The following is a 24,590-nucleotide window of genomic DNA, read 5'->3' on the forward strand; positions in this document are numbered from 1 at the left end:
ATTTCTGTTATTTGCATTTGCATATATTTAAAACATGTATTTATGTCTTCTGAGTTTCTCCTTGAAAAATGTAATGGTAACGTTATCTGAAAAGGAGTCTGTAAGATGCTGCCTGTCCTGTGTAGCCCCACAGAAGAGTGCTTTGAAATGGGACAAAGGTTTCATTGTGAGCCTATGATCATATTTCAAACAGTCTGGAGCAACAGAGGTGCAAGAAAGTGTATGTGAGGGTTCTTGCCAGGTTCAGGCTGTCGTGTGGGCAGGCAGTGGCTGGATGCTGCACCAGTGTGCCTGTAATGGTATCATACATGCTTGCAAGAGTGTTCTGTTGCTGCCTTGCATTTGCATTGGGTGTTTAAATGTCTTCAGGCAGAAGAATACAGTGGAATGGTAGAATGTGCATCTTTGTGCTTTTTTCCTTCCCCCTGTCTGCTCTTTATTTGTTTCTACAATGTGCGCTACTCAATTTTTGGTGCTTAATTTTGACTGTTTTCCTTCTCCCTAGCAGTAACTAGCATAACCACATGTTTGTGGAATTCCCTCATGCTTTCCCCTAGTATTCTTTCAGTCTTGTTTTCCTCTTTAAAAAAAAAAAAATAATAAATTCCCTCCTCTTTTTCCTCATCTGTTCCACCAGTAATTGATCATATTATTCTTTAAGTCATAGGATAGTTAGGGATGGAAAGGACCTTAAGATCATCTAGTTCCAACCCACCTGCCATGGGCAGGGACCCCTCCCACTAAACCATGCCATGCAAGACTCTGTCCAACCTGGCCTTGGACACCGCCAGGGAGGGAGCATTCACAACTTCCCTGGGCAACCCATTCCAGTGCCTCACCACCCTTACAGTAAAGAATTTCCTCCTTATATCCAGTCTAAACTTCCCCTGTTTAAGTTTTAACCCATTACCCCTTGTCCATGTTGTGTCACTGTGTGCAAGTTTACTGATGGTGAAGGATCTACCTTGGGCAAGAAGATGGTGTGTTACAAACCTAAGAGATGGTGGTGTGTGTTGTTCTGTCCCCATTCCTTGGCATAAAAGCCTTCTAGATTCTGCACTAAGTAGCAAGTATTGGGCATCTATTTATTGGAGGCTTCTTTATTTATATGTCTTACTGGACTGAGGGAGCTGGAAGGATGATGACACTAATTTGGAAGTAGGGAAAGAAGTGATCTTTCCTGAGAAAGCAGCTCTTACTAAGTTTTTATTTTGCTTCTTCACTAATTTCACAACCTTCTCCCAGATTGGCTATTTATTGAAGCAGGAATATTGCTTTTATGAACATCTGTTTTCTGCCATGAAAAAGGCAAAGTTTGCCTATGTCAGAGAGTTCCAAAAAAGCATTACTTCTTTCAGAGCATTGAATGCATTTATGTTGTACCAGCAGGAAGAATGCTTAAATTGTGAAACTGAGCTTTGAAACTTTAGATGGGCATATGCATTTTCTTCTTATATTAGTGAAACTTGCCTGTCCTTCTCCTCCCCTCTGAAGAATCTAGACTTTTCTTCTTTTCTCTCACTTGAACCCTCAAGATGAATTGCCTTGCTTTCAGCATGTCCTTTTCTGCCAGCCTATATGCACATGGCAAAATAGATGAATATTTGACATTTACCATGTTAAAACAAAAAGCCAATAAAATTCATGAAAATCTGAGAGCTGCATCTCTACCCAGGTGGTCTGCTGTTTGAAATATGACTCCTGGTGTGTATTGTACTCTTAGCCCTAGGATTCAGTAATGAGATTGAGTGGTATCTTGCGTGAGCACTTCTGGATGATTGACAGTGAGGTGATGTGAATCATCATTTATCAGGATATTATCATGCCTACCCTTGATAATTTCTCCCTGCTGTCTGGGGAGGTGGTGAAGACAGATAGGACTTTGTCATGTCAAAGTAATTAGTGTGTGTTGGTTTCCAGCTGAACAAACTGGAAACTAATGATCAGGTAAATGAAGATGAAGTGCATTAGTGTAAGGATGAAGGTGCAAGGACCTTGGGGAAGAGCTTATCAAAATTGCATGGGGGTTATTTGAATATCTTACAATTTGTGCAGTTGCAGGCAATATTTAAAACTACTAAAGGATACTTCTGCATCAGTCTATTTACATGTCCTTTGTTGATATCTCTTCTAGGGTTAAGGACATGAGAGTCTCAGCTGTAAGGACCGGAATCTCCTTATGATTTTCATATAATCTGAGTAGTGAATTTCCAGCTAGTGGCAGGAATTTTGAGTTAAACTATGTTAAGGAATCCCTTTGTACACTGAAAAGGTTGGGTTTGCTGGTGACTCTTCCCCTTTTAAAGGGGGGAAATTACCATAATTTGGCTTGTATAGATTTGACCCATTACTGACTCCTTTATATTCTTAAAAATATTTTGATGTTGCTTGGTATATGTGTAAAAGTGTTAAAATATGCAGATGCTGCAATATAATCTGTGATGCTGCAGCAAGCTTTTAGCAAGCATGGTAGTTTCTTGGTGCAAGTTTTGGAAATTTTATGCATGGGTCATTACTGAAATATTTTTATAACTTGAAAAACCCCTTTTGTATAGGTGTGTACAACTATGCCAATGTTCCAAATGATGCTTAGTGCACAAGACCAGATGAATATAATTGCCATACCAACAGCCAGTGAGCTGAGGGTGTCTGTAGTTAATTTTATCACATGTGATTAGATATTGCTAATTGTAATTAACTGATTGAAAGCACTGTTTTACATGCTTGCTTTTCAATTATTAAAATGGTAGTTTACTCACTGTCATTTATCAGTATACTTGTATTAATATGCCAGTCTCACAGATACCTCCAAGAATAACATACCTGTGACAGCAAAGTTTTATAATTAAAGCCTCATGGCAAAACTATTCTTTCAGCTAATTTTTATGTATACAGCTTTTCTCTTTTTATGTCGGTTGCTGTTTTGGTGAAACTGAGTGGGCTAGAATTCCTGGCAGGAATTTGTCCATATTAATATGGCTCATCAGAGACATTATATTTAATTGGAGAGCCTGCGGTATAGTCGCAGGAGGCTGAAGGGAATTATTTAGCATTAGCAATGGCTCGTCTGGGAGTTGTGCGCTAATCAAGGAGCTTGTGTGTTAACTGTAGGGATGATGGGAATTATGACGATTATGACATGTGAGCACATATCTGTATGAGAACTGGACAGGCAATGAGTTAATCAAGAAATATATTAAATGGCTCCCATGCTGCTTCACTATTACTCTGTAGCGTGTTTGTCAGATTGTGTACTTTAACAAAAAATAAAATGAAATCTAACAAAAATGTTTTTGCAGTTAAGGTTAATACTAATCTTTTAAGAGAGTCTCTTTCCCCATCCCATTTTTTGAAGGGAATACATGCTTTTAAGTGCAGTGTTGAAAAAGAATAAGTAAATACTTAATCTGAAAAAATGCATCTAAACATGTGCCTCTCCTAACCGTACTTTTTGTATTTTGTCAATGTTTGCTTTCAGTAAATATGAATTATTTCCCACTTGCAGCTAGGTGTTGTTAAAGATTTAGACTTTTACATAATTAATAGCTTGCTAAAATATAAAACTTTTGTTAGCAATTTAGCTTCAAGGGAATAAAAATGCTAATGTTTTCCATCATCGGGATGCTCCAAAATCTGGCAAAGAAAAAGCCCAAACCCAACACCCCCTAACTGTAGTGCGTGGACTATTATATGCCAGGTAGATACATTCTGTGCCCAGCATGGTTAGAGGTATCGATTTTGTATCCATCATGAAATTATCAGTTATGCTTGAAAAATCCATATTTAGAGGAAATGGAACTAATAATCTGAGCTTGCTTAAAAGGAGTTGTGTAAACCCTAAAACTGACCTAATTATATCTGTAGGGAAACTTATCCCAGAGCTACTGGACAGGTGAATGTGCACTTTTCCTGCTGTTGTAGGCACTGCCAAATTTAATAAAACTTTCTACCAACTGTAACCTTCATGTATTAACTTAATGAAAGCAGTATCATGGCTAGTACCCAAAGTGTTAACTTGTGGGAGGTTGTTATTGAAATCCATTATCTGTGGAGTCAGTATTAGTGATCAGCAGCAGCAGAAGTAAAACTGCAAGTAAGACCCTCCCTTGGGTGCTGTGAGCTCAGCAGGTTAAACTGTCAAAGCTTCTTAAAGGATGGATAGTTAAACCCCCTGGAGTTACAGGTAAACCAATAATTTGCTGTCAGTGGGAAATATGACTTTATTTAGTAGGTTGGAGGGGGAAAAACCCAAACCTAAATGCAAACAGGAAGGAGGATTTAGAAGGAACTGTAGCATAAGCATGTGTGGTGTTGTGCTACGTAGATTCCATGCAACTTGGAAAGATTTTTTTATTTTTTTTTAATTCCAAGCTTTTTTTAACATCAGGATTTTATCTATATAGACATTTACTTCAATGACTTATAAAGCTATACATAAGGTTTAGCTCATTTGTGAAACTTGTGAATCTTACCTATATTTTGTGAGGAGTGGGAAAGTTTTTACCTTTCTTAAAAATGAAAACAGTTGTCATCTTACAGAAAGTTTTTTCTTTCCTTCAGTGTTGTGAAGGTGTTACCTCTGTAGAATGTAGTATATAACATTAAATACAAGTAAATAACATTGGCCAAATGCACTATGTTTAAGATCTAAATAGGTTTGTATCAGAATTTCTATGTAAGGGCCATAAATATTTATGATGCTGTGTTTGCGCTAGTCTGATGTTACTTTCTGCTAGTCTGATAGTACTTCCCATTTTTGTAGGTTTTATGTATTGTTCAGAGGTGATGATCAGGAGCATTTGAGTTCTTAAATTCTTGCCTCAAAAAAGAATTCCAGAAGTGATAGCTTGTTACAGAAGGGTGTGAAGTAGGTGTGGGAGAATACCTGACACGGCTATAGTTTCATTCACTGGAGCAAGAGCTGTGCTTAAACTCTTGGTAGGGGGAGCTTCATAGTGGCTGCCGAAGAATGCTGTCTTGCATATCAAGACCCATTTCCTCAATACATGCACTGTTCTTAGACTAAACTCGATGTGCTGAAATAATATCGTCATAAGATTAATGGGATATTCTTGCTGTCCTGGAGTTACCTTCTCCTTACCTGGAGAAGTGCCTATCACAGTAAGTCAGCTGGGAGGTAGAAATACTGTCAGGGAAAACACTCAATAACCTAAAAAGCAGATTCTTTATGTACTTTGGGGTCTTCTATGGTTACTTTTGTCTACTACTATGCAAAGTCTGCTTAAACTTTCTTATAATACAGGGTTGCAAAAATACTGACAGGCTTTGTCATAAACCCTTTTTTTAAGTGTAAGTTAGGGCTAGCAATTTTTGGTGGGTTGACTGTTTTTATAACAAATGCTGCTCTGTACTTTCTTACTATGTTTGTTTTAACCTGACTGAGTGGTTGTCAAATAGATGTCAGAAATGGTTATAATTCTGGCATGGACAGGGATGGTTTCTCGCTAAATATCAATTTAGTTGATATTACTTAAGTAGACTTCATGATATTTCTGGCTTGGCGTATTCTGTGAGTTCCCACAGCAAACATGCTTGGTGCTTTTTCTCTATTTGCAATATTCATCTTGACATCTGGCTCTTGGAGTCTCAAAGTGGACTTGACTTTCAAAAGAAGACTTTTTAGGGTAGAAAACTTAAAATAGGTTTTAGATAGAAGAATATCTTCTTTAAAGTGTCTTATTTCTTAATATTATTACTACCCTGTCAGAAATGTAATTTTCTTGTAGAACTAACAATTTTATTGAAAAACTAACAAAGCATAATTTTTAAGAAATCTGAATATTGTTATTAATGTAACTTTGAAGGAAAAATGTTCTAGTATCGTGATTTATGTAGTAAAGTGGATATTTAATAAAGCATTTTTAAGTATTAAATATTCCATTTCTTTTAAAACATCTTATACTGGGCATGATTATAATTTTGATGTTTCATGGCTGAATTTTTGTGGTTTATTATAGATACTTCTTTAGTACTTAACTGGTGGAAAATCCCCACTCACTGAGTACCCTGAGTGGTTAAGAGGGGGGTGTGTGTGTATATATACACATATATACACACACATATGTACATATCTATTTTCTATGATACATACATATTGCATAGACATAAGGAAAATTTTCTGTGTTTTTAAAAATCTTTTACCGAAAGCTTATTTTCTTTTTCAAGTTTTCTTCTATGAATTGATATGTTAGATCTAACTTCATATTATGTCTAAAATTAGCCTGAAATATTTCTGAAAGGACTGTTTGTGTTCCTCTGTCCCCTCTCATTCATTCACTGTGTTGGATCCAATAATCTTGTGGCTGGGAGATGGTTTAACTTGCTGGTTTGACAGAAGGTTAATTTCCCCTCCCCTTAGATTACTTTTCCAGTGGGTCTGTTCAGTTCATTGATCTGTCTCAGCAGCATTGTAATTGCTAGAGCTGAATGTGGAGGCGAGTTAGGGTTGAGGTTATCCTTTGAGTGGCAACTTGTATTTGCATAAAGTGTGGCTTATTCGTGTCTCAATATATGGCTCATTTTGGGAAGTAATTTACTTTAGGGTCTGTATCTTGCATTTCTGGTTTAATGTTAGTCCTCCAGAAACTGCTCTGAAATATGTTGCCTTGAACAGGTGTCCATACTTTCATCTTTCTTTTAAATCCTGTTGTGTAGTTGAAATGCCAGGTAGCTGTGAATTCACCTTGTTGCTGCTGTGGGCTGTTCTCTCGACCCTGGAACTGGTTTCAGGGATCCTTGACTTTACTACCATCTTTGGATGCTGGAAGCAATTTCTGCACCCTATCCATCTGTAGGCAGGCAGATTTGGAGACCCGACAGGAACCTCATCTAAATGGTTGTGTGCTGCGTTCAACAATCTGAAGCAGAGCTCCATCTGAGTTAAGCTAAAATGCTAGTTAGGAGCATGCTACCAGTGTATATTATGTGTTGCTTTGTAATGTGGCTGGAGTTTAAGCTACTTTTTCTGAATCTCTTACATCTTCTGGGATACCTAGCTCAATTAAGGGCTAAATCTCTACTATATAAAGTTCTGTAGTTGGCTGCCCTTGCTGCCGTGTGCTACTGTTTTCTAGACCTGCCTAACTACTAGCTTTCTCATCTCCTGCATGTCTTACCCGTTTAGAAAACAAAGCAAAGAAACATACGTCAAATGCATTCCGTGGTGAGATTGTTTTTGGGAGAGGAAGGAAAAAGAAACAGCATGAGAACGATCTGTCCTGTTGCTTTGCTAATATGCTTAGAAGCTGAGATTCCATTAGGGAAAGGCTGACATGTGGGTGCAGATGTGTTTGAAATGCAGAGAGGCTACTAAAAACACTGTAGGACACCACTATTTTGTTAACATTACAAAAAAATTCTTTCTCTAAAACACTTAAAGCTCAAAATCACATACACTGCAAAGATAATACTCTAGCATCCACACAGAGCATAGCAGACTGCTCTAAATATGATGAATTGTTCAACTCTTGAAACAGATGGAGACTCTTGCTTTGGTAAACAGATTTATTGAGGCTCTTCCCAAGTTGTTACTGTATGCTCTGAACTAAAAAGTCTCCCATTTCTCCTGGAGACTTGTTCTAGCTAATGTACTTCAGAATAAAATTAGTCTGCAGAGGTGAGAGTACAGTTGCTAGCTTGCAGACTGTGTCTTCACAGCATCCCTGAAATCAATAAGTGTGGCTGTGCTGCCTCTAATCTTCACTTAGGTGAGTAAACTTTTTGGCTGCCCCACCCAGCAGCCATGAATGGAAGGAGACAAGAGGAATGCTTTTCCCTGAAGTTTGTGAGAAGTGTTTTGCTGTGATACAAGGAGATGGAGTTGAAGAATGGGACTTTGTGGTTTTTCCTTCCCAATTTCTCTGTCTCTTAATCTTGCAGTTCATCCAAAGTTAGATTAGTAAACAAGATGACTACCAGTCTACCTTTTCCCTCTTCTACTTAAGCTTTTCTGCCAAAGAAAAGTTGATTGTTCCTGGTTGGTGTTAAAACATGTGGAAAGTTGTGATACAAACCAAGCATTTAATTCTGCTAAATTTTCAATAGCAAACAAATAGCTCTTATTGGCTATTAACTGTGACAGATTGGCTTTTTCTGTCTTCTAGAGCTTTAAGCAGGCTTTCTTCTGAAAAAGAAAAGCTGCTTGAACTTGAAGAAGTTAAGCAACCTTTTATTTGTACTTGCTGGTTATCTGCCCATGGACTTGATGGGCTAAAGAACTCTTTTTAAGAATGATTGAGTTGTTTTCAATGGAAGCCTTTAGAAACAAGCTTTCCTAGAAAAGAATTTACTATAGAGACAAATATCATGCCTTCCATTTGCAATGTCTGGCCAGAAGAACCCACCACATTGTTTTAGTCAGCCTAATTACATGGTCTGCCCAACATTCAGAACTGCAGTTCTGCAGAACTGAAGTTCAGCCGGATCTGTGGTCTTAAGGCACTGAGTTACTAGTTTCTGTGTATGAGGCACTGAGTTACTAGTTTCTGGTCCTTACTGTTTTATACGGTAAAACACAGAAAGCACCTGCAATAAAATTCTGATGGAGAAGCCTTCTTTGCCATCAGTATTCTGGAGGTGCTTCACTGGGAAGTTATCTGCCAAAGAGTAAGTATGTAGCAAACGGCTTTAGGAGCCAAAGCCATTCTGACAGACTTTCCTCCAGAGTCTTATCTGTACTGTCTTCAGAACTGTGGAGGCATTTCCTTGCTTGTCCCAGCAAATGGAACTTTTGTTTCAGACTCTCACTGTATGACATCCTTAGCATGGTCTGTTTTTCACAGTATGAGTGATCAGGCATCTAGATACAATGGGGAGTCCTTTTCTGTTGATGCGGTCTTTGTCAACTAAGGTCGTGTGTCTCTTTAGCAGCTGACAAAGTTCCAGAGCTTTGTTCATGGGAGAGAGATTTTTTGGTTATGCTTTTTTTTTTAAGGTTACAAAAATAATTTTGCATTTTTAAGTGAGAATGTGAACAGAAGTGTAGAAGTGCATTTTCTTAATCTTGGTGAGAAATGCAGTCTTGTCTGCTTGGTGTTACCCTTTTAAGACTGTTCAGTTCAACCTGGATCCTTCCACTTTAATCGTAACTGAAATATGTTAATTTTGAGGCCATTCCTGAGGCTATTGATAGAGAAAAGGGTGCTGATATTTTTTTTCCTTTCCATTTTTTGTTGTTTTGGTTGTTTGTTTTTTTTTTTTTTTTTCCTTGCTGGTGTCTGCTAACTCAGGATCTAATCCTGTGGGTGCTAAGGGATGGGCTGTTTTGAGAGTCCTTGTAGGCTTGGGAGGGGACTGTAAACACCCTTCAGCAAACCAAACCTTTCAAATCCAACAAGGAATTGTTTTACCTTAATCCTCACATGGCTATTGTTGGGCCATCAAATGAGGGGAAAAAAAAAAAGAAAAAAACGTTTTCAAACAAGGTTGCTGAGAAATCTGCTTGTGCTGACTCAGTAGGTTGACTTGTTCATTTGCATAAATTTTTATTTAGGTTTTTGTAATGCTGCGTAAAAATAAGTGAGGAAAAGATGGGATAGTTATGCTGTTTATGGCTTTCACAGTTCTGCTTTTCACATGGTTTAGAAATGTGTCCATTATTTCATTTTAGGGTTAAATGCTGTAATCGTGTGGCAGTATTTCTTTGCAGATAGCACTTTAAAGGCTGTATGAATACCATGCACTCACCATGAGCACAGATTTATTGTATTCTGGATGTGTGTATTTTAGTGTGAAGCTGATAGAAGACACTTAGGTCAGACGAAAGATATGGTTTTGGCAAAGCAGTAAATTTGATCTTTTTTTTGCCCTTTTTTTTTCTTTTTTTTTTTAATTCAAGACTGTTCAATACCACAAGCTTTTCTGTTCTGTTTGTCTCTTTTGGCAGTGGTGCTGGCAAGATTTGAGGTGGTTGGTTTTTTTTTAGCTACCTTACAAAGGATTTACTCATTAGCCCTATTTTATGGGTAGAGCTAATTGTGATTTGTCTTGCTGAGCCGTATTATGCAGTTTGGGCCAATTAAGTGAATCTACTTACACCAATGGATGTTGTTCCAATGTGTAATATTGATTTGAGCTATAAAAGAGAATGACTTGTTTGATTAGATTTCTTTGTCTAAACAATGCTCAATCTTACCTAGTATACCAAACAAAAGTGTTGTCTTCACTGAGTTTTTTTCTGACTGCTTCATGTGTTTGATTAACCTATTAACTGTAATGCAGATACAACAGTTTCCATATATATAAATTCTAAAAGACTACAGAAGAATTGTGTGTGTGTGTGTGTGTGTGTGTGTGTGTGTGTGGAATGCATCTTGCAACTCAGTATAACTGTCTCTGCTGCATGAATATCAACTTGTGTTGAGATCTGGGGATGAGTAGGGTGACCTACTCTGAAAAACTGTGACAATGCGGAATCCCAGACATTTACCTCCTCAGAGATGTAGGAGTGGGGGGAGTGAATGTGTGTATGTGTTAATTAGGCATTTACACTGAAGTAGATGGCATCTGTCACACAGTAAACATCAGAAACTGCTGAAGTATATGAAATTTTCTTTGGAAACTATGTGGGTGATATTAAGCACTCTGTTAGGAAACACAAGTAGATGTATTTTTTGTTCCTCTCTTGGCTTTTATGACAAAATTGGCATTTACTTTTTGGAAATTAGTAGATGAGAGTTGCTGTAAAATTGGGGAAAAGAGCACTTCTGTCATGAATTGGATCCAGAAGAAGCTAAAAAACTGTTGCTATTGTAATGCCAGGGGATCTGTAAATTATCTTAGTGGATTTGTTTTATACATTGTATATGCACTGAAAATAAGTGTTTATGTCTTTGCCTTAAAATAATTTTTCATAAATTTCCATACTAACAAAACCTTTTTGTACTTGAATGTTGAGAGACATACATATGTAAATGTGACTTGTTTATAATGTAGGCTTCAACTAGCAATCTGCAGCAGCTGAATGACTCTTGGAGAGGGTTACCTTGATTCTTGATGTTAAACAGGGCATCTCTAGGAGTGCCATATGTGTTCTTAAAATTATTATTTGGGATGCAGGTTCAATTAAAGGGATAACTCAGTAAATTTGGAGTATGGCTGGGCATGAGAGCATGCTGCTGTCAAGTGAATACATGTGCCACCCTCTAGGGTAAAGGAGACCTAACATGATCTAGCCAATTTGGGCATTTACTAGCTCTTATTCAGTGTAGTCCTAAATCGGGTTATCTCCTGCAAAGCAGATATTGAGTATTTTTGTGGCGCTTCTATCCAAAATTTTGAGTGACGGGCATATTTCTCTTTTGGGATATGATGCCAAGACCTGGCACCAAACCTGGTTTATATATCCTCCTGAAATAGACATAATGTAAAGAAGGATCTCCAAAACCAATCACTGCTGCAGTTGTTAGCTGTTATTGCATTCTGCACCCTGAGAGCTGCTGCAGCCTGGAGTGGTGCTCGGAGCCAGTCCAAGCCAGAAATGGCTGGCTAATCAGCCCTGATGGACTCCTCACTTTACTTGCCTCTTTGCTGGGAACATGGTGAAAAAGCGCAAAGCTATTCCTCTGTGAAGATGTGGCAGGATTTACTGGTTTAGGTGCCTTGCCATGAAAGTGGCTTCTGGACCTAAACTGGCTTTGGAGAAGGCGGCCATTTTTGTGCATTTTCTTCTAAACTGTGTTGGACTTGAGCTAGTTCATCTCTGTGTATGTGGTCATGAAGAATCGTGCAGTAAAATAGTTTTACTTCAAATTGTGTCCAGTTGTCTTTGTACCTTAATCCAGAAGTAGTTGCCCAATTTAAGAGTATTCATTCTAATTTTCTTATGCTAGGAGTCCTTGTTAAATCCAGAGTATTATTAGTGGTTATTTGTCATAGATGTAGAGCTGAGGAGGTTGTGATTTGGATTTCCAAAGTTGAAACAAACCTATACAGGGATTTGGATGACTAAATTAAGTCTGTAGTTTTTGAATTAGATGGATGTTCTGTAAAATGATGATTCAGTAAGTTTTGATGAATCTCTTATTTCTGGTGCTGCAAAATAATTAGTCCTTATGAAATATACGACTTCATATATACAGCTTCTACAGAAATTAAGCTGCTCTTACACAAATAGGATGTGTCTTTTCATGACTTCTAGTTCTTTGCATTATCTAACTTGAAACAAAGCTTAAAGTGTATCTTTAGAGGCACTGGTAGCTGATATGATTAAAACTTGCAGTATAAACCGTTAAGCACATTAAGGTTTGTCTGCTTTTACAGTCCTTGTTGTTATCCATTCATGCTTGAGATTGCAGGGTCAATTGTAATACATATGAAGGAATTTCATTTCTTCAGGAACGTCCTGGGAACGACTTCTTTGTTTTGTTGGCATTGTTTTTGTAAACTAAAAGAGAAAAGGAAGAAATTACACCTCTGAAGTTTAAGCTGTAGAAAGTTAGGGACAAGTTTTGAATACCTAGAATTGTGTGATTTAAGTCAAGCAATTAATCAACCCTTGAATTTGAAAATAAATATATTTGAAACTTGTGCTTGAAAAAGGGAACTTGCTGGATTCATTGGACTGTCTAGAAATAATTGTATTATAAGTCAGCTTCTGCTTAGTGAATTAACATGTGAATTATGTGCCCCTTGGTAGTAAGCTGAAAGTTTGGGCTGTCATATGCATTCAAATGATGGCTTTTGTTATAATGCTGGGTAGTAATTATGATTAATGTAATTATGTTTGTTTATACTGTACTGTAAATTCTGCAGTGTATTTATGTAATAGTATTGTGTATTCTTCATGAACTACATGTATTGTGAAAAAATCAAATATTCAGAGGGGAATTAACATCATGAATTACAAAGAAGAAACGGATCTCTACTTCAAGATTAGATGTGGGTTGGTTTAATCACCTTTATAAGAAAGGAGATATGAGAAGGATCTATAGATTGAAGAGCTCTCACTGGAACCCAAAAAACCTGAAGGCTTTGAACTAGTCGGAAGGAATAGAGACCTTTTTCTTGTCCTTTAGAGATTTGCTTGGTGCCCTATAGGCAGTGTATTGGGCAACGTGAGTGTGATATGGCTACTGTTTTGCTGTTTTCTTGTATCTACATATGGTGTATTAGGGTGTATGCAAGGCTGAACTGACGCTGAACTAGAGAAGGCACTGAACTTGCGGTAAAGTAAACAAGGAGAAATGAATTTGCCAGCTTACAGGGGAATGTAGGAAAGGAAGAGTAAAAACTCCAAAGAGTTTAAGTAACAGTGAGATGTTTCAGAAGTGAGGAGAAAATGGTGGGGGAAAAATGCTCAAGACTGTGTACATGAATCAAATTAGTGGTTTTGCAGTATCTTCTGTGGTTGCTTATGGTACTAATGGGACTGTTGGTGTCTTAGTGTGGAGAAGGGTTTTTCTCTGAATACCTGTATTAAAAATTGTATTAAGTTAGTCATTTTCTATATGGAATTGTTTGGTTTTGTAAAACATACATACTCAAGTGTACTTAAGCTTGAATAACTTTGTTTAGATGTGTAAACCATGTTGAAATTCAAACCAGCATCTTAAGGCATATAAATTGATCATGCAAATAAAGGTATCCAAGGGCTATGTTGTTTCTTGTACTTAGTGCTCTAGGAAGAATGATAGATAGGCTAATTTTGACAGCATTTGAAATTGCTGAGGTATACTTTCTGCAAAAGCATTAATATCTTGCTGCATGATTCTGTGCTAGTGCTTTGGGTGTTTTGGTTTTGCTTTGTTTTAATGCGAAGCTAATGCTGTAGTAGTAAAATAAAACTACAATGACTTTACATAAGCAATAATTCAAATGTGAAATGTGTGGTGGTTCCAGGTTATGTGAACTCATAGTTGAGTACACAGCAAATTGACGAGCTATTTAAGAGATGCCCCAGAAAGAAACTTGGAATTAGGTTAATCCTACCACGGGAACAGGACATTAGCGTTTGCAAAGTTCAGAAAACTCCTGTGCTTGTTATACATGTTTGTTGTACTTACCTGAATGTTTGTTTCATACTGTATTCAATATTAGCAAAATATTGTTTAGCTAGGCTTGTCACATACTAGATGGCTTTTCTTTTTCCTGGCCTTGTTTTTTTCTGAATTAGCCAATAGTATGTGGGCTATGTTACTTCTAACCTTAGTTTGCCATACTTGACAGCCTTCATGCTACTTGCAAATAAAATTCCTTTTCACAAAGAACAAAATAAACTAAAAATGTTTCAAATTTCACATATGTGAGTACTCATTTTCTAAAAGAACAGGGTTTTAAACAGTGTATTCTTCCTTCTGAGTGCTAAAGATATCAAATGTTTCATAAAAATAAAACTGGTAGGCATTCTAAATGTCAAACTGTCAGTATAAACAAGTCTTACTGACACATAGCTAGTATAATCTTGCACAGTTTAAGCAGTGGCATGGTTTCTTAAATATGTACTAAAAGAGAGCTTAGAAGAGGAGAACAGCATGAGAAAAACTGATTGTTCTGTTTCTTGGGTCTGTGTGTATATTACCTTAAAGGAAAAGTAATTTTGAACTCTGAAAACATGTTGATTAAACTCCTGTAACTTTTTCTTCAAGGTAAGAGTGCATATGAGTTGTAAACAGACTTCTGACTTCAAACTTAGCAATTTTATTATTCCTGGTAAAATGTTGGAAACATTTGTCCGTTTTGTATAATTCAGATTTGACTAAAAATGTTTGGCAAATGCATATAAATGAGGATACAATGGATTAGGAATCAAACTTGAGCCTGCTTAAATAATTCTCAAGATTTTCTGGTTCACGTGTAGTGATATTGAACTCTTTAGTCATAGGCTTTAATTTGTGCATGGTGCTGACCTGATGCTGTGCAGGGACACTCACTGCATCCCTTCATTCAATTCACTCTAATTATCCCCAACTTCCTGGGGAGCCTGCTTAGAACTGGTCATGAATGTTTGTTATTAAGTATTAGGATATTAGACTACCCTGGTTACATGTAACAAAGTACTTTTTAGACTGAATTTACATATAGATGATCAGTATAGGAAGCTGAAATTATATTTGTCATGATTTTATTTAATCAAATTCAAAATAATATATTGGAATAATAAAACATTTTGACAGTGACTTAAGCTTGGAGTTATATGAAATTAGGTTTATGTGTGAGTTCTTATATGCCAATGTTGGTAATTTCAGTGTGTATTTTAGAGTGGTTATGGTATGTAAATTATCTTTGATACAATCAGATTTGTGTGTATACTTCAGGGTGATGATAATTATTTTTGCTGGGAGCATCTGTTAATGCAGAATATTGCCTCTTCAGGTTCATGTGAAAATGGCGGACGAAGCTGTCTGTGTTGGCCCAGCTCCCACCAGCAAAAGCTACCTCAACATGGATGCCATCATGGAAGTCATTAAGAAAACCAGGGCCCAAGCTGTGAGTCTGAATGAGTCTATCTGCTGCAGCTGTTTCATATATAGAAAGCAGAAAAGCCAGAGTTTGTATTTTTTTTAAAGGTGTGGGGGGGAAGTGATTGAATATGCTATTCCAGTTAGTTCATGTCACATGAGTTAAATGTGTCTGAAATCGCTACTGGAAATCAAAGGCTTTGTAGCATCTGGCGGCACTGGTGGCTGATCCTGCAGGTGGCTGCTGGATTCAGCTTTCACACCAGGGAGCAGCTTCAGTTCATTTCCAAATTTGCTGGGGGAAAAAAAAAAATCCCAATTAGTTTTGAGCACTAACCCTTTATATGCCATAATGGCTTTTTTTTTTGTATGTTTTACAAAGTGTATCCGAAAAGGCTTTTGCTTAAACTTAGTGTGAATCACTTTCTAAATTGTACAAATGTTGTTTACAGGAAGATAAGATGAATGGTGCTTCCCATATTTTTTTTTTTTTCAGAATGTTTACAAAATGCGTGTTAGCTTATGTGTGTAAATGTGGGCTATTCTGCCTTTCTCCCTCCACATTGGTCAGACATTCAAAGCTTAGCAGGAATCAGTTGGAAAAACTAATGTGTAGTCATGTTGACATGCCTAATGTTCTTTGTTCTGTCAGTGAAGCAAATGTATTATTCAGAGCAAGTCTATACAGGGCATTTATGAAAATAAAATTTGATGAGTATATGTGAGCAACACTAATTACCCTGGAACAGTTTGGATCAGCATTGTGATTTCTTTCAAAGAGGATGTTTTGGTATAGTGGTTTCAGGGATCAAGAACTTGTCTGTAAGGAAAACTGTTTCCTTCCCCCTGAGTTTCTGAATGTGGAACCCAGTTGTTTAGGCTCTTCAAAAGAGGGGAATAAAATTGCTTATACTTCATCTGTCAGAGTATATTGGGATCAAGAATCTTATGTGAATTGTGAAAAGTAAAACTTTCTAATACTCCTCTTAAGTAATTACAATGTACAAACTGGGGTGTGAATAGCAAACCAGACACGTAAGGATGCATGACTTAAACTAATGAGACGCTAAAGTGTTCTCCAGCAAGGGTTGGTAGAGGTAGGAGGCTAATGACTGAGGACCGGAAGACCACTGTTCTGATCACTGCTATAAATACTTTGGGATGGAGGAATTATAGTGGTTACTGACAAGAGTGTGGATGAGCATACACGTAGAAGGCTGGAAGTCTGGCATGAGATAAATGTGGCAAAATTGACTTAAAAAGAATAGAAGGCAAAATGCCAAAGGGAGTGAGTGCCCATTACTCTGCAAACAGCACCTTTCTCCCTAGTTAAGTATGGAATATTTGTTTCAGAAATGGCAGTTTAACCAGTGAGTCTTCACAGCTTGACTTATATACATCAGTGTGTTAAGACACAGTTTCTTAAAATACCTAAATAATTTAAATGCTTAATCATCTACTTCACCTTCCCCATTATCTGAAAAGGTGCTAGTAAATCTGGTGTCTGGCTTCAGAATTCAACCAACGTGATTTCTTTTTTTTTTCCCAAGGTACACCCAGGATATGGATTTCTTTCAGAAAATAGAGAATTTGCCAGACGTTTGGTAAGTTACTTCTGTTTGTTTGGCTGTGAATGATGCGCTAGGTGGCACATATTTATTCCAAGGTATATCAATCAAGATACCAATTCAAGGCAGATACAAAAAGATCAAAAAGGTCTCCTTAATATAGGAGACTTCACTGTGCTTTTTGTGTACATGAATTTCTTGCATTTTAAGGGTGTAATTGCAGCCAGTGTTTTCTTTTGGGAAAAGGGGAGGTGCCTGATTGTAAGAACTTTACAACAGATATAAGGAACCTTTTTGGCATTTTCAGTTGTGCCCGAGCTGTTTGAGGCTGCTCTGTAAAACTGGGTCACTGAAATGATCTAGGTTAAAAGTATCTGTTTTTAAGTGATCATTTTGGTGATTCATAGCACAGCTGGTGAACAGCTGTATCAGCAGTCCTGAGGAGGTGCTGAACTGCACTTTCAGGATGGGAGTAGAAAGCTGTTTAAAAACTGGCTTCTCTGCTGGTGGTCATGTATTGTGGAGCTGCATTCTCAAGAGAGAATCAAGAGGATTCTGTTTTCACTTCATGTGGACGATAATTTTTATAAATTCAGACAACTTCTTTACTTCAGTGGGGTTTTTGTACATCACAGAAACCGATATGTCTTTTTTACTAATGCTGTTTTTTTTTTTTTCCGAAAGATTTCATGCAGCTGCCTAAAAATCTGAGCAGTGCTAGGAGAAAGTTACATGCGCAGTGTCTGAGCAAAGACCTGAGTGGATGCTGTATGTGTAATCACTGCAGGTCATGTGTTATTGTCTATTGGTTTCACTGAGAACAAGGTCAAGCACATATTGCAATTTCCAGTGAAAAACTTTTGTAGCTACCAACTTTGTGGAGTAAACAAGCCATATAGCTGAGAAAGCATCTTGTTTTACAGGCAGTAAAATAAATTTGTTGTTGGTTTTGAGAGTAATTTGCACCTTTTTGGTTCAGGGTAAAAAACACAGATGAGGAATGTGATTCTTCCCAATGATAGCTCTTTCATTCTTAGCATTTGTGGAATAGCTCTTGTTTTCATCTTTTCCTTGACTATGTCCCTTTTAGCTTGTAGTACAGACCCTTTCTATTTAGTTGGTTGTTTGGTGTTAGAGAATACCACCTGCTCATTAAAGAGATTATTTGGGAATGAAGTCTCAAATTTTTATACCTGGGAGCTGCTGTGATATTTATTTATTTATTTATTTAAAGCACCCCAGATAAAAGTAAGTGCAGGTCCTGTGTGATGTTGAATGCATCCTTCTGGGTGCTGGTGGTGTTGAAAGGAATTCTAAACCCTTAGCGTTTGCCAGGATTTACCAAATCTGGGGTAATCTCTTACATGTTACTTTCATGCAGTTTAGCAGCTTGTTTTTATTGCTGTTCTGCTTCATGTACTAGAACCTCTTTTTAGAGGGAAGATTCCTGGCTTAATTTACAGCAACCTGTACTCCCACTGGATTAGACCAGCAGGATAACTGGCTTTAGTTGGCAATTCCTGTTTTTTTAATAAACAAACAAACAAAAAAAGTGCTTGCTTATGCTTTTTGCGTTGTATTTTGCTGCCAAACTTTGAAATTTGGTAGCTATTACTCCTACACTGGGCACATTTCCTAGTAATTTGGTGATTGTTCGGTGATGTAAATTGTAATCTTGGTGACATGACAATCTGGAAGACTTTTTGTCAGGATTAAGCAGAAATGGAGGAAGTACAAAGCTTCCTGTATATCCTTCCCCTTTCCTATTTCTTATCTTTTCACTTAAATCCTTGGAACAGTGAATTCCTGAAATAAAGCAGTGACAAGAATAGAAAAGTATTCAAGTTTGGGTTGGTGCTACAGTCTCAAAATAGTTTTTAGTTATGTTTCAGAAACCCAGTATGTTTTGTTCTCTAAAAATGTAATAAACCAAGGTAGTTCTACTTTGCTTTCTGAAACGCACTATTTAAAGTCTCAATTAAGACATAATCATGCTTCCCTTTGTCAGTGGCTCTAGAATATCAAACCCCTAGTGAGAACTGGTGAAACGATCTGTCTTTCTATCACTAGGGCTGCTTATATTTTTTTTAAGACACCCTGATTAATATATTTAGGAGGAAAACTTGCCTGCTGTTTCTTTTCTTTGCTAAAGCTTGTAAATAATGTTGCCAAAGATGTATGTGTGTTCTGTTTTCTTTCCCCCTATCTGTCTCTCAGACCGTACACTGTTTTGTTCTTTTGTGCTGAAAGTAGTGATGAAACTTGGGTTTATTTCCTGGTTTGCATTTGTACTTTTAAAACAAACTACCTAGATTTGGAAACTGATAAGTACACTAAACTTTCTAAATTTGCCAATCTAAGAGGAGGAATGAGCTCAAAGCAAATCTTTGTCTTCACTTAATACAGGGAGGGTCAGTTCACATGTAATCCCACTGTGTGTGACTTGAACAAAAGCATGGCTTTATGTTCGTTATTGCCTAAATGATTCGTGGAATAGCACACAGCTACAGACAGTCCATGTGAAGAATTTGATGGATACATTTAGAATATTGAAAATTACTAGTTGCTTTTAATTTTTTTTTTCTTTTTTTTAGAAGCTTAATTTTGTTCTTTTTGGATGGAGGAGAGCACAAGTAAATGATCTGTTGTTTCCAAAACAGAATTTTCAGAAAGCAGCCAGTGAATGAATATCTGGCATGTTGTTCATTGTGATCCAGATAGAAAAGTTGGTGCATTCAGTCCTCTCTTCATGTGTATGTATTCTGGTCGCTGTTGATGGCTAACAGAAAAGGGATCCATAGTATTTTTATCAGGCAAGTCTGTAGAAGATTTCCTAAACCTTAAAGACTGTTTATCAAAAATTGGTATTTGAATATGAAATATTTTTAAAAACTTTTAAGGCAACACTGGTAACGTTATTATGTAGAATAACAAAACATGGCTTTGTGCAAGTGAGTGTAGTTCCTTAGAATCTTACTTTGGTTTCTAATTTTGAAATTTGAGTTCTCCAACTTGGAACTCTTGCACTGCTGATAATCTGTACATTAAGGTTGGAAAATTCAGTGCATATGTTGTTACTTGTAGTTTATGCATGCAGATATATTTGCATGGAAGCAGTTTGCTTCCTTTAAGAAGTAATTACATAATATTCAGTATTGACATAAATCCAGAGGTGCAGTTAAAATATACTGGCACATTGAAAGAAAAAAAAATAAAAATTGCTAATACATTTTGCCAGGTGCTGTGCAGAGCCACAAGAGCATTTGATCCTTCATGTTTTACAAGAATTTGCTAGTGCCCTCTGTATTTAGGTTAGGTTGCTTAATGTTTCCCATTATACAAAGTTAATGCAGATCCTTTCTGAGAAGGTCTGTCACCTCTATTATCTGCAGCAGGCCTTTGAAATTTGGCAAGGAGAAATGCCTGGGACTAAGATGGGCCATTTGGCCTGTTGAAATATATACTTTTCTGAAATTGCCATTTTCCTTTCCTCACTTGTAAACATCCAGGGTAACTGTTGTGGTGAGGGGTGGGAGTGCTCAGTCAGATCTCTTCATCTGCCAAATGCTTTGGGATTGGCCTATAGTCCCAGTGACTTTTTATTTTCCTCCTCCTCTTACCTGGTGAAGAAGGAAATGGGGAGAGAAAAAGCAAGTGTGTGACTGAGTTGTACAGTCATTATCCCAGAGTCAGTGCTCCTTCTTGTACCTGGCTGATGGTAACAGCAAGTAGGAATCGTACTCCTGTAGCTGATGTTATGTATGTTCTTGTTTTCTTTTAATGGTTAGAAGCTTAAACCTTGATGCATCATGACTTAGTGTTGCAGTTGCTCATAATGGGGTCAGTTTCCTCCTCTTTTAATTGAAAGAAAAACAGAAATGAACTTCCCTGTCCCCATTTGCCACAAAAGTTCTTTAAGAAGCTACTGTTTAAAATAGGGGGGAAAAGAAATCAGCCCAAGTGAACGCTATTCCTTTGCAAAGTCTAGTATGAAAAATACCAGATTGCAGGATTTATATCTTCAGTATATTTTAGTCTCCTGTACATGAATATATATGATAAAGTTCCTACTTTCATAGATGGTGCCTTGTGGTGTATTTTCCCCAAGAAACCTATGGAATTTGTGCATAAAATCTCAAAGTGATGAGAGTTAAATTCAAATTTTATCTGCCATATTCATTCTTTTGAATGCAGCCTTGACAATACTATCCTGATACTGTATTTGACACAAAAAAAAAGCTAGCCGCAATCCTCTGCCAAAATCCCCTCCTTGCAATAGAAGCCATAAAAATGGTAGGACAAAAGGATTTGATTTTTGGAATAAGATATGGATATGAAGCCTTTCGGAGTTCCTGGTGGAACCTGGTTTTATGCATCTTTTGTGCTCTCTTAGCAGCTACTGTTCAGCATGACTAAGGGGAGAACAAAGCAGCCAGCACTATTTCTCTTCACTTTTGAAGCTAGATTAACATTCTTGGAGGAATTAAAGAAACAACACTGTATTGTCTGAAATAAATGAGCAAACAACGTATATGGAAGTGGTTGACCACATGTTTGTAAATGGCTGTTAAATTTGAGATGGAAAAAGTGAAACAAAGAGCAACATATGTCATCATCTTCTGTAAGGGAACACATATCTGACCTGTGAAGAACTTTGTGCAGGTGGATCCATAGGTCTGTGCACAGCTAATTATGGGATTGTCACCTTTTAAAATGTAAACTCTGAATGGCAGTTTCCTTAACATAGCTTTGTTATTTGTAAGCAAATTATAAAGTTTCTTTATCATGACTTCAATGGATTCTGTGTTTTTGAGAAGTGTTTGGCATGCTTCTTGTTCCATTCCCACATGCCAAGGCCAGGTCTGATATGGCTTTGAGCAACCTGGTCTAGTGGAAGGTGTCCCTGCCTGTGGCGGCGGTGTTGAAACTGGATGATCTTTAAGGTCTCTTCCAACCCATGCCATTCTGTGATTCTGTGCTTGGCTTTCTACCTGGCAGTTTATGTAAGTGGTTAGAATTTGCATTTTCTGAAGTGCGAAGTGCTGTTTGAAAAAAAGGCAGCTTTGGAAGCTTGGTGTCAAGGAGCTGCTTATGGTAGAGATTGTGTCCTTCAAGGAGTGGGGCAGGCAGAGAAGTTAATGTGGGTTTCTTACTTTGTTCTGCAATGTCATTGCCTACCAAAGCTGCAACGTGCTTACCATCACTACCTGTGGGGGCTTTACATGCTTTGTTTGGTGGAGACTGGATACTATCCCTCTACTTGTACATTGCTTAGCCTTTATTACTTTGCCTAGATGAACAGGTCACCAGTTTGCTCCACAAAAAAGCTCTGCCTGTGAGCTTGTGATGTTGATGGATGACTACTTACTGCTCTGAGGCAGAAGGCTGCTTAATGTTACTTGCGTTTTTGTATTTAATCCCAAGTTTGAAATCCATGGTAGGGACAAATAGTGCACCTATTAAATCATGGGCAATATTTGTCAGACATTACTAGTTCTCTGCTAGTACATGTGAGCTAGAAAAGCTAGAAAAATGAACTTGAGTTATCTGAACTGTCTAATAAGATACTTTCTAGTGTAAAAGTAGAAAGGCTGTACATGACTACTTTACTGTAAAAAAAAAAATAATAAAATTCATAGACCTTTGCTAAAAGCATATAATGGCTTATGTTGTGTCATTGGTGTCCTGTTTAAGATTGCCCATGCTACAGAACAAACTGACACTGGTTCTACGCTATTGTAACTTCCAAAACTTGAGTATTTTTTTATAATTGTGGCTTTATAGAATCATAGAATAGTTAGGGTTGGAAAGGACCTCAAGATCATCTAGTTCCAGCCCCCCTGCCATGGGCAGGGACACCTCACACTAAACCATCTCACACAAGGCTCTGTCCAACCTGCCCTTGAAAACCGCCAGGGATGGAGCAAACTGTCTAAACTTAAAAAAGTCTCAGGGTTCATGTCCACAGGTCTTGTGGATATCTTGTGGATATATATGTATTTAACCTATGTGTATGCATATAAAGATGTAGTGTGGTGTTTTGCCAAGATCTGTGTGGTTCTGTGATAAAAATGCTCTCCTTCCTTTTGAGTCTTTTGCCTAAACTCTGTAATCTTAGTGTGTTTTTTTTTCTTGATCTCTTGATTAGGCAACTTCCTCTGACATGGCAGTCTTGACCTGTCTGTATTTGTGTTTCACTTAGAGTAAGCCTTTATTTTTAACTTGTTTTTTTTTTTTTTTTTAAAGCTATGTATTTTGTTAAAGTGGCTTAGGTGAAAAGCTTTAACATGTGCAACCATTCTTAGAAAAAACCACAAACTTCTATTTAAAAATAGTAGCAACTTGAGACTCTCATTGTATGAACTGTGGCCTTGCATGACTGCTGGAATGATTTAATGCTGTGCATGTGATTTAAAGATTATATTAATGTTTTTTGCCTATCTGGACTATAAGTCATTTAATATTTCCCATGAGATGCCTTTTAACAGCAGCACTTTGGCATGCTTAATAGGGTGTGTGGTTCTGCAGATGAATGGATTTATGAAATCCTGATTTGTAAAAGTCATTATTTCTTGACATGCAGTGTCACTGCAATAGCACTTATTTCCAGGCCTGCAGGAATCCTTCACATTGCTTCTGAAATGCTTTGTTCTGCCCACTTTCTTCCACTACTACCATGTCTGGTTGTGAGAGTAAAAACTTCTTGCTCTGTTTCCACAGTTACGTTTATGTTAACAACAGTATATACCTGTGTGTTTCCTCATTGCAATAACAGGGCTATGTATTTATATTTTGACATAGGTAGTATAGTTTCTGCCTTTTTAATCTATTATTGGTTTGCAATGCTGCAGATAAACTTGTCTGGTTACAGTGAGCTCTGTGCATTCTGAGCTAAGGTGATTTGTTAATTTGTCCCATTCCAGTATAACTGATGTAAGCTAGTGTGGTAACCTTTCAAATGTGGTGTCCTTCTCTGTTTCCAAATCAGTTGTAAATGCCCCATTGATACCAATGGAGTTGGACTAGACCTGAACAGTTAAAGATGATGTATTATAGTGATGGGTAATCTGAATTCAGTAATTTTACATTGCAGATTTAATACTTTAGGGTTTATATGCATGTCGTGGTTTAAACCCAGCCAGACAGCTCATTCACTCACTCCCCCCCGTTCCTCCCTCCTGCTCCCAGAGGGATGGGGAGGAGAATTGAAAGAGTGTAACTCCCACAGGTTGAGATAAGAACAGTCCAGTAACTAAGGTATAACACAAATCACTACTGCTACCACCAGTAATAATAATAATGATAAGGGAAATAACAAGGGAAGAGAATACAATACCACCTGCTGAAATGAGCCCAACCCAGAAGACCCCGTGTGCTTCCGGGTAACTCCCAGTCACCTCCCCGGGCATGACGTGTTGTGGTATGGAATACCTCTTTGGCTAGTTTGGGTCAGGTGTCCTGTCTCTGCTTCCTCCCGGCTTCCCCTCCTCCCTGGCAGAGCACGAGACTCAGAAAGTCCTTGGTCAGAGTAAACATCACCGAGCAGCAACTAAAAGCATTGGTGTTATCATCACTGTTCCCAGGCTGAAAATCAAAACACAACGCT

At 37.5% G+C, this 24,590-nt stretch overlaps 1 protein-coding gene across 5 annotated transcripts in view; it reads left to right on the forward strand.

Moving 5' to 3' along the window:
• Positions 1 to 24,590, forward strand: part of PCCA (propionyl-CoA carboxylase subunit alpha) — a 277,319-nt gene that overhangs the window by 20,744 nt on the left and 231,985 nt on the right. For all 5 annotated transcript variants that reach the window (XR_009965971.1, XM_062624686.1, XM_062624685.1 and 2 more), the window contains exons 5-6: positions 15,331 to 15,444; positions 16,967 to 17,020. Coding sequence is in view for 4 of the 5 variants with exons in the window: in XM_062624686.1 (XP_062480670.1) it covers positions 15,331 to 15,444; positions 16,967 to 17,020 (168 nt within the window). In the remaining variant the exon portion in view is untranslated. The remainder of the gene's footprint in view (positions 1 to 15,330; positions 15,445 to 16,966; positions 17,021 to 24,590) is intronic.

This window comes from Pezoporus occidentalis, unplaced genomic scaffold (assembly GCF_034315485.1).
Source record: "Pezoporus occidentalis ecotype Australia unplaced genomic scaffold, CSIRO_AGI_Poc_V1 ctg27, whole genome shotgun sequence".
Lineage (NCBI taxonomy): Eukaryota > Metazoa > Chordata > Aves > Psittaciformes > Psittacidae > Pezoporus > Pezoporus occidentalis.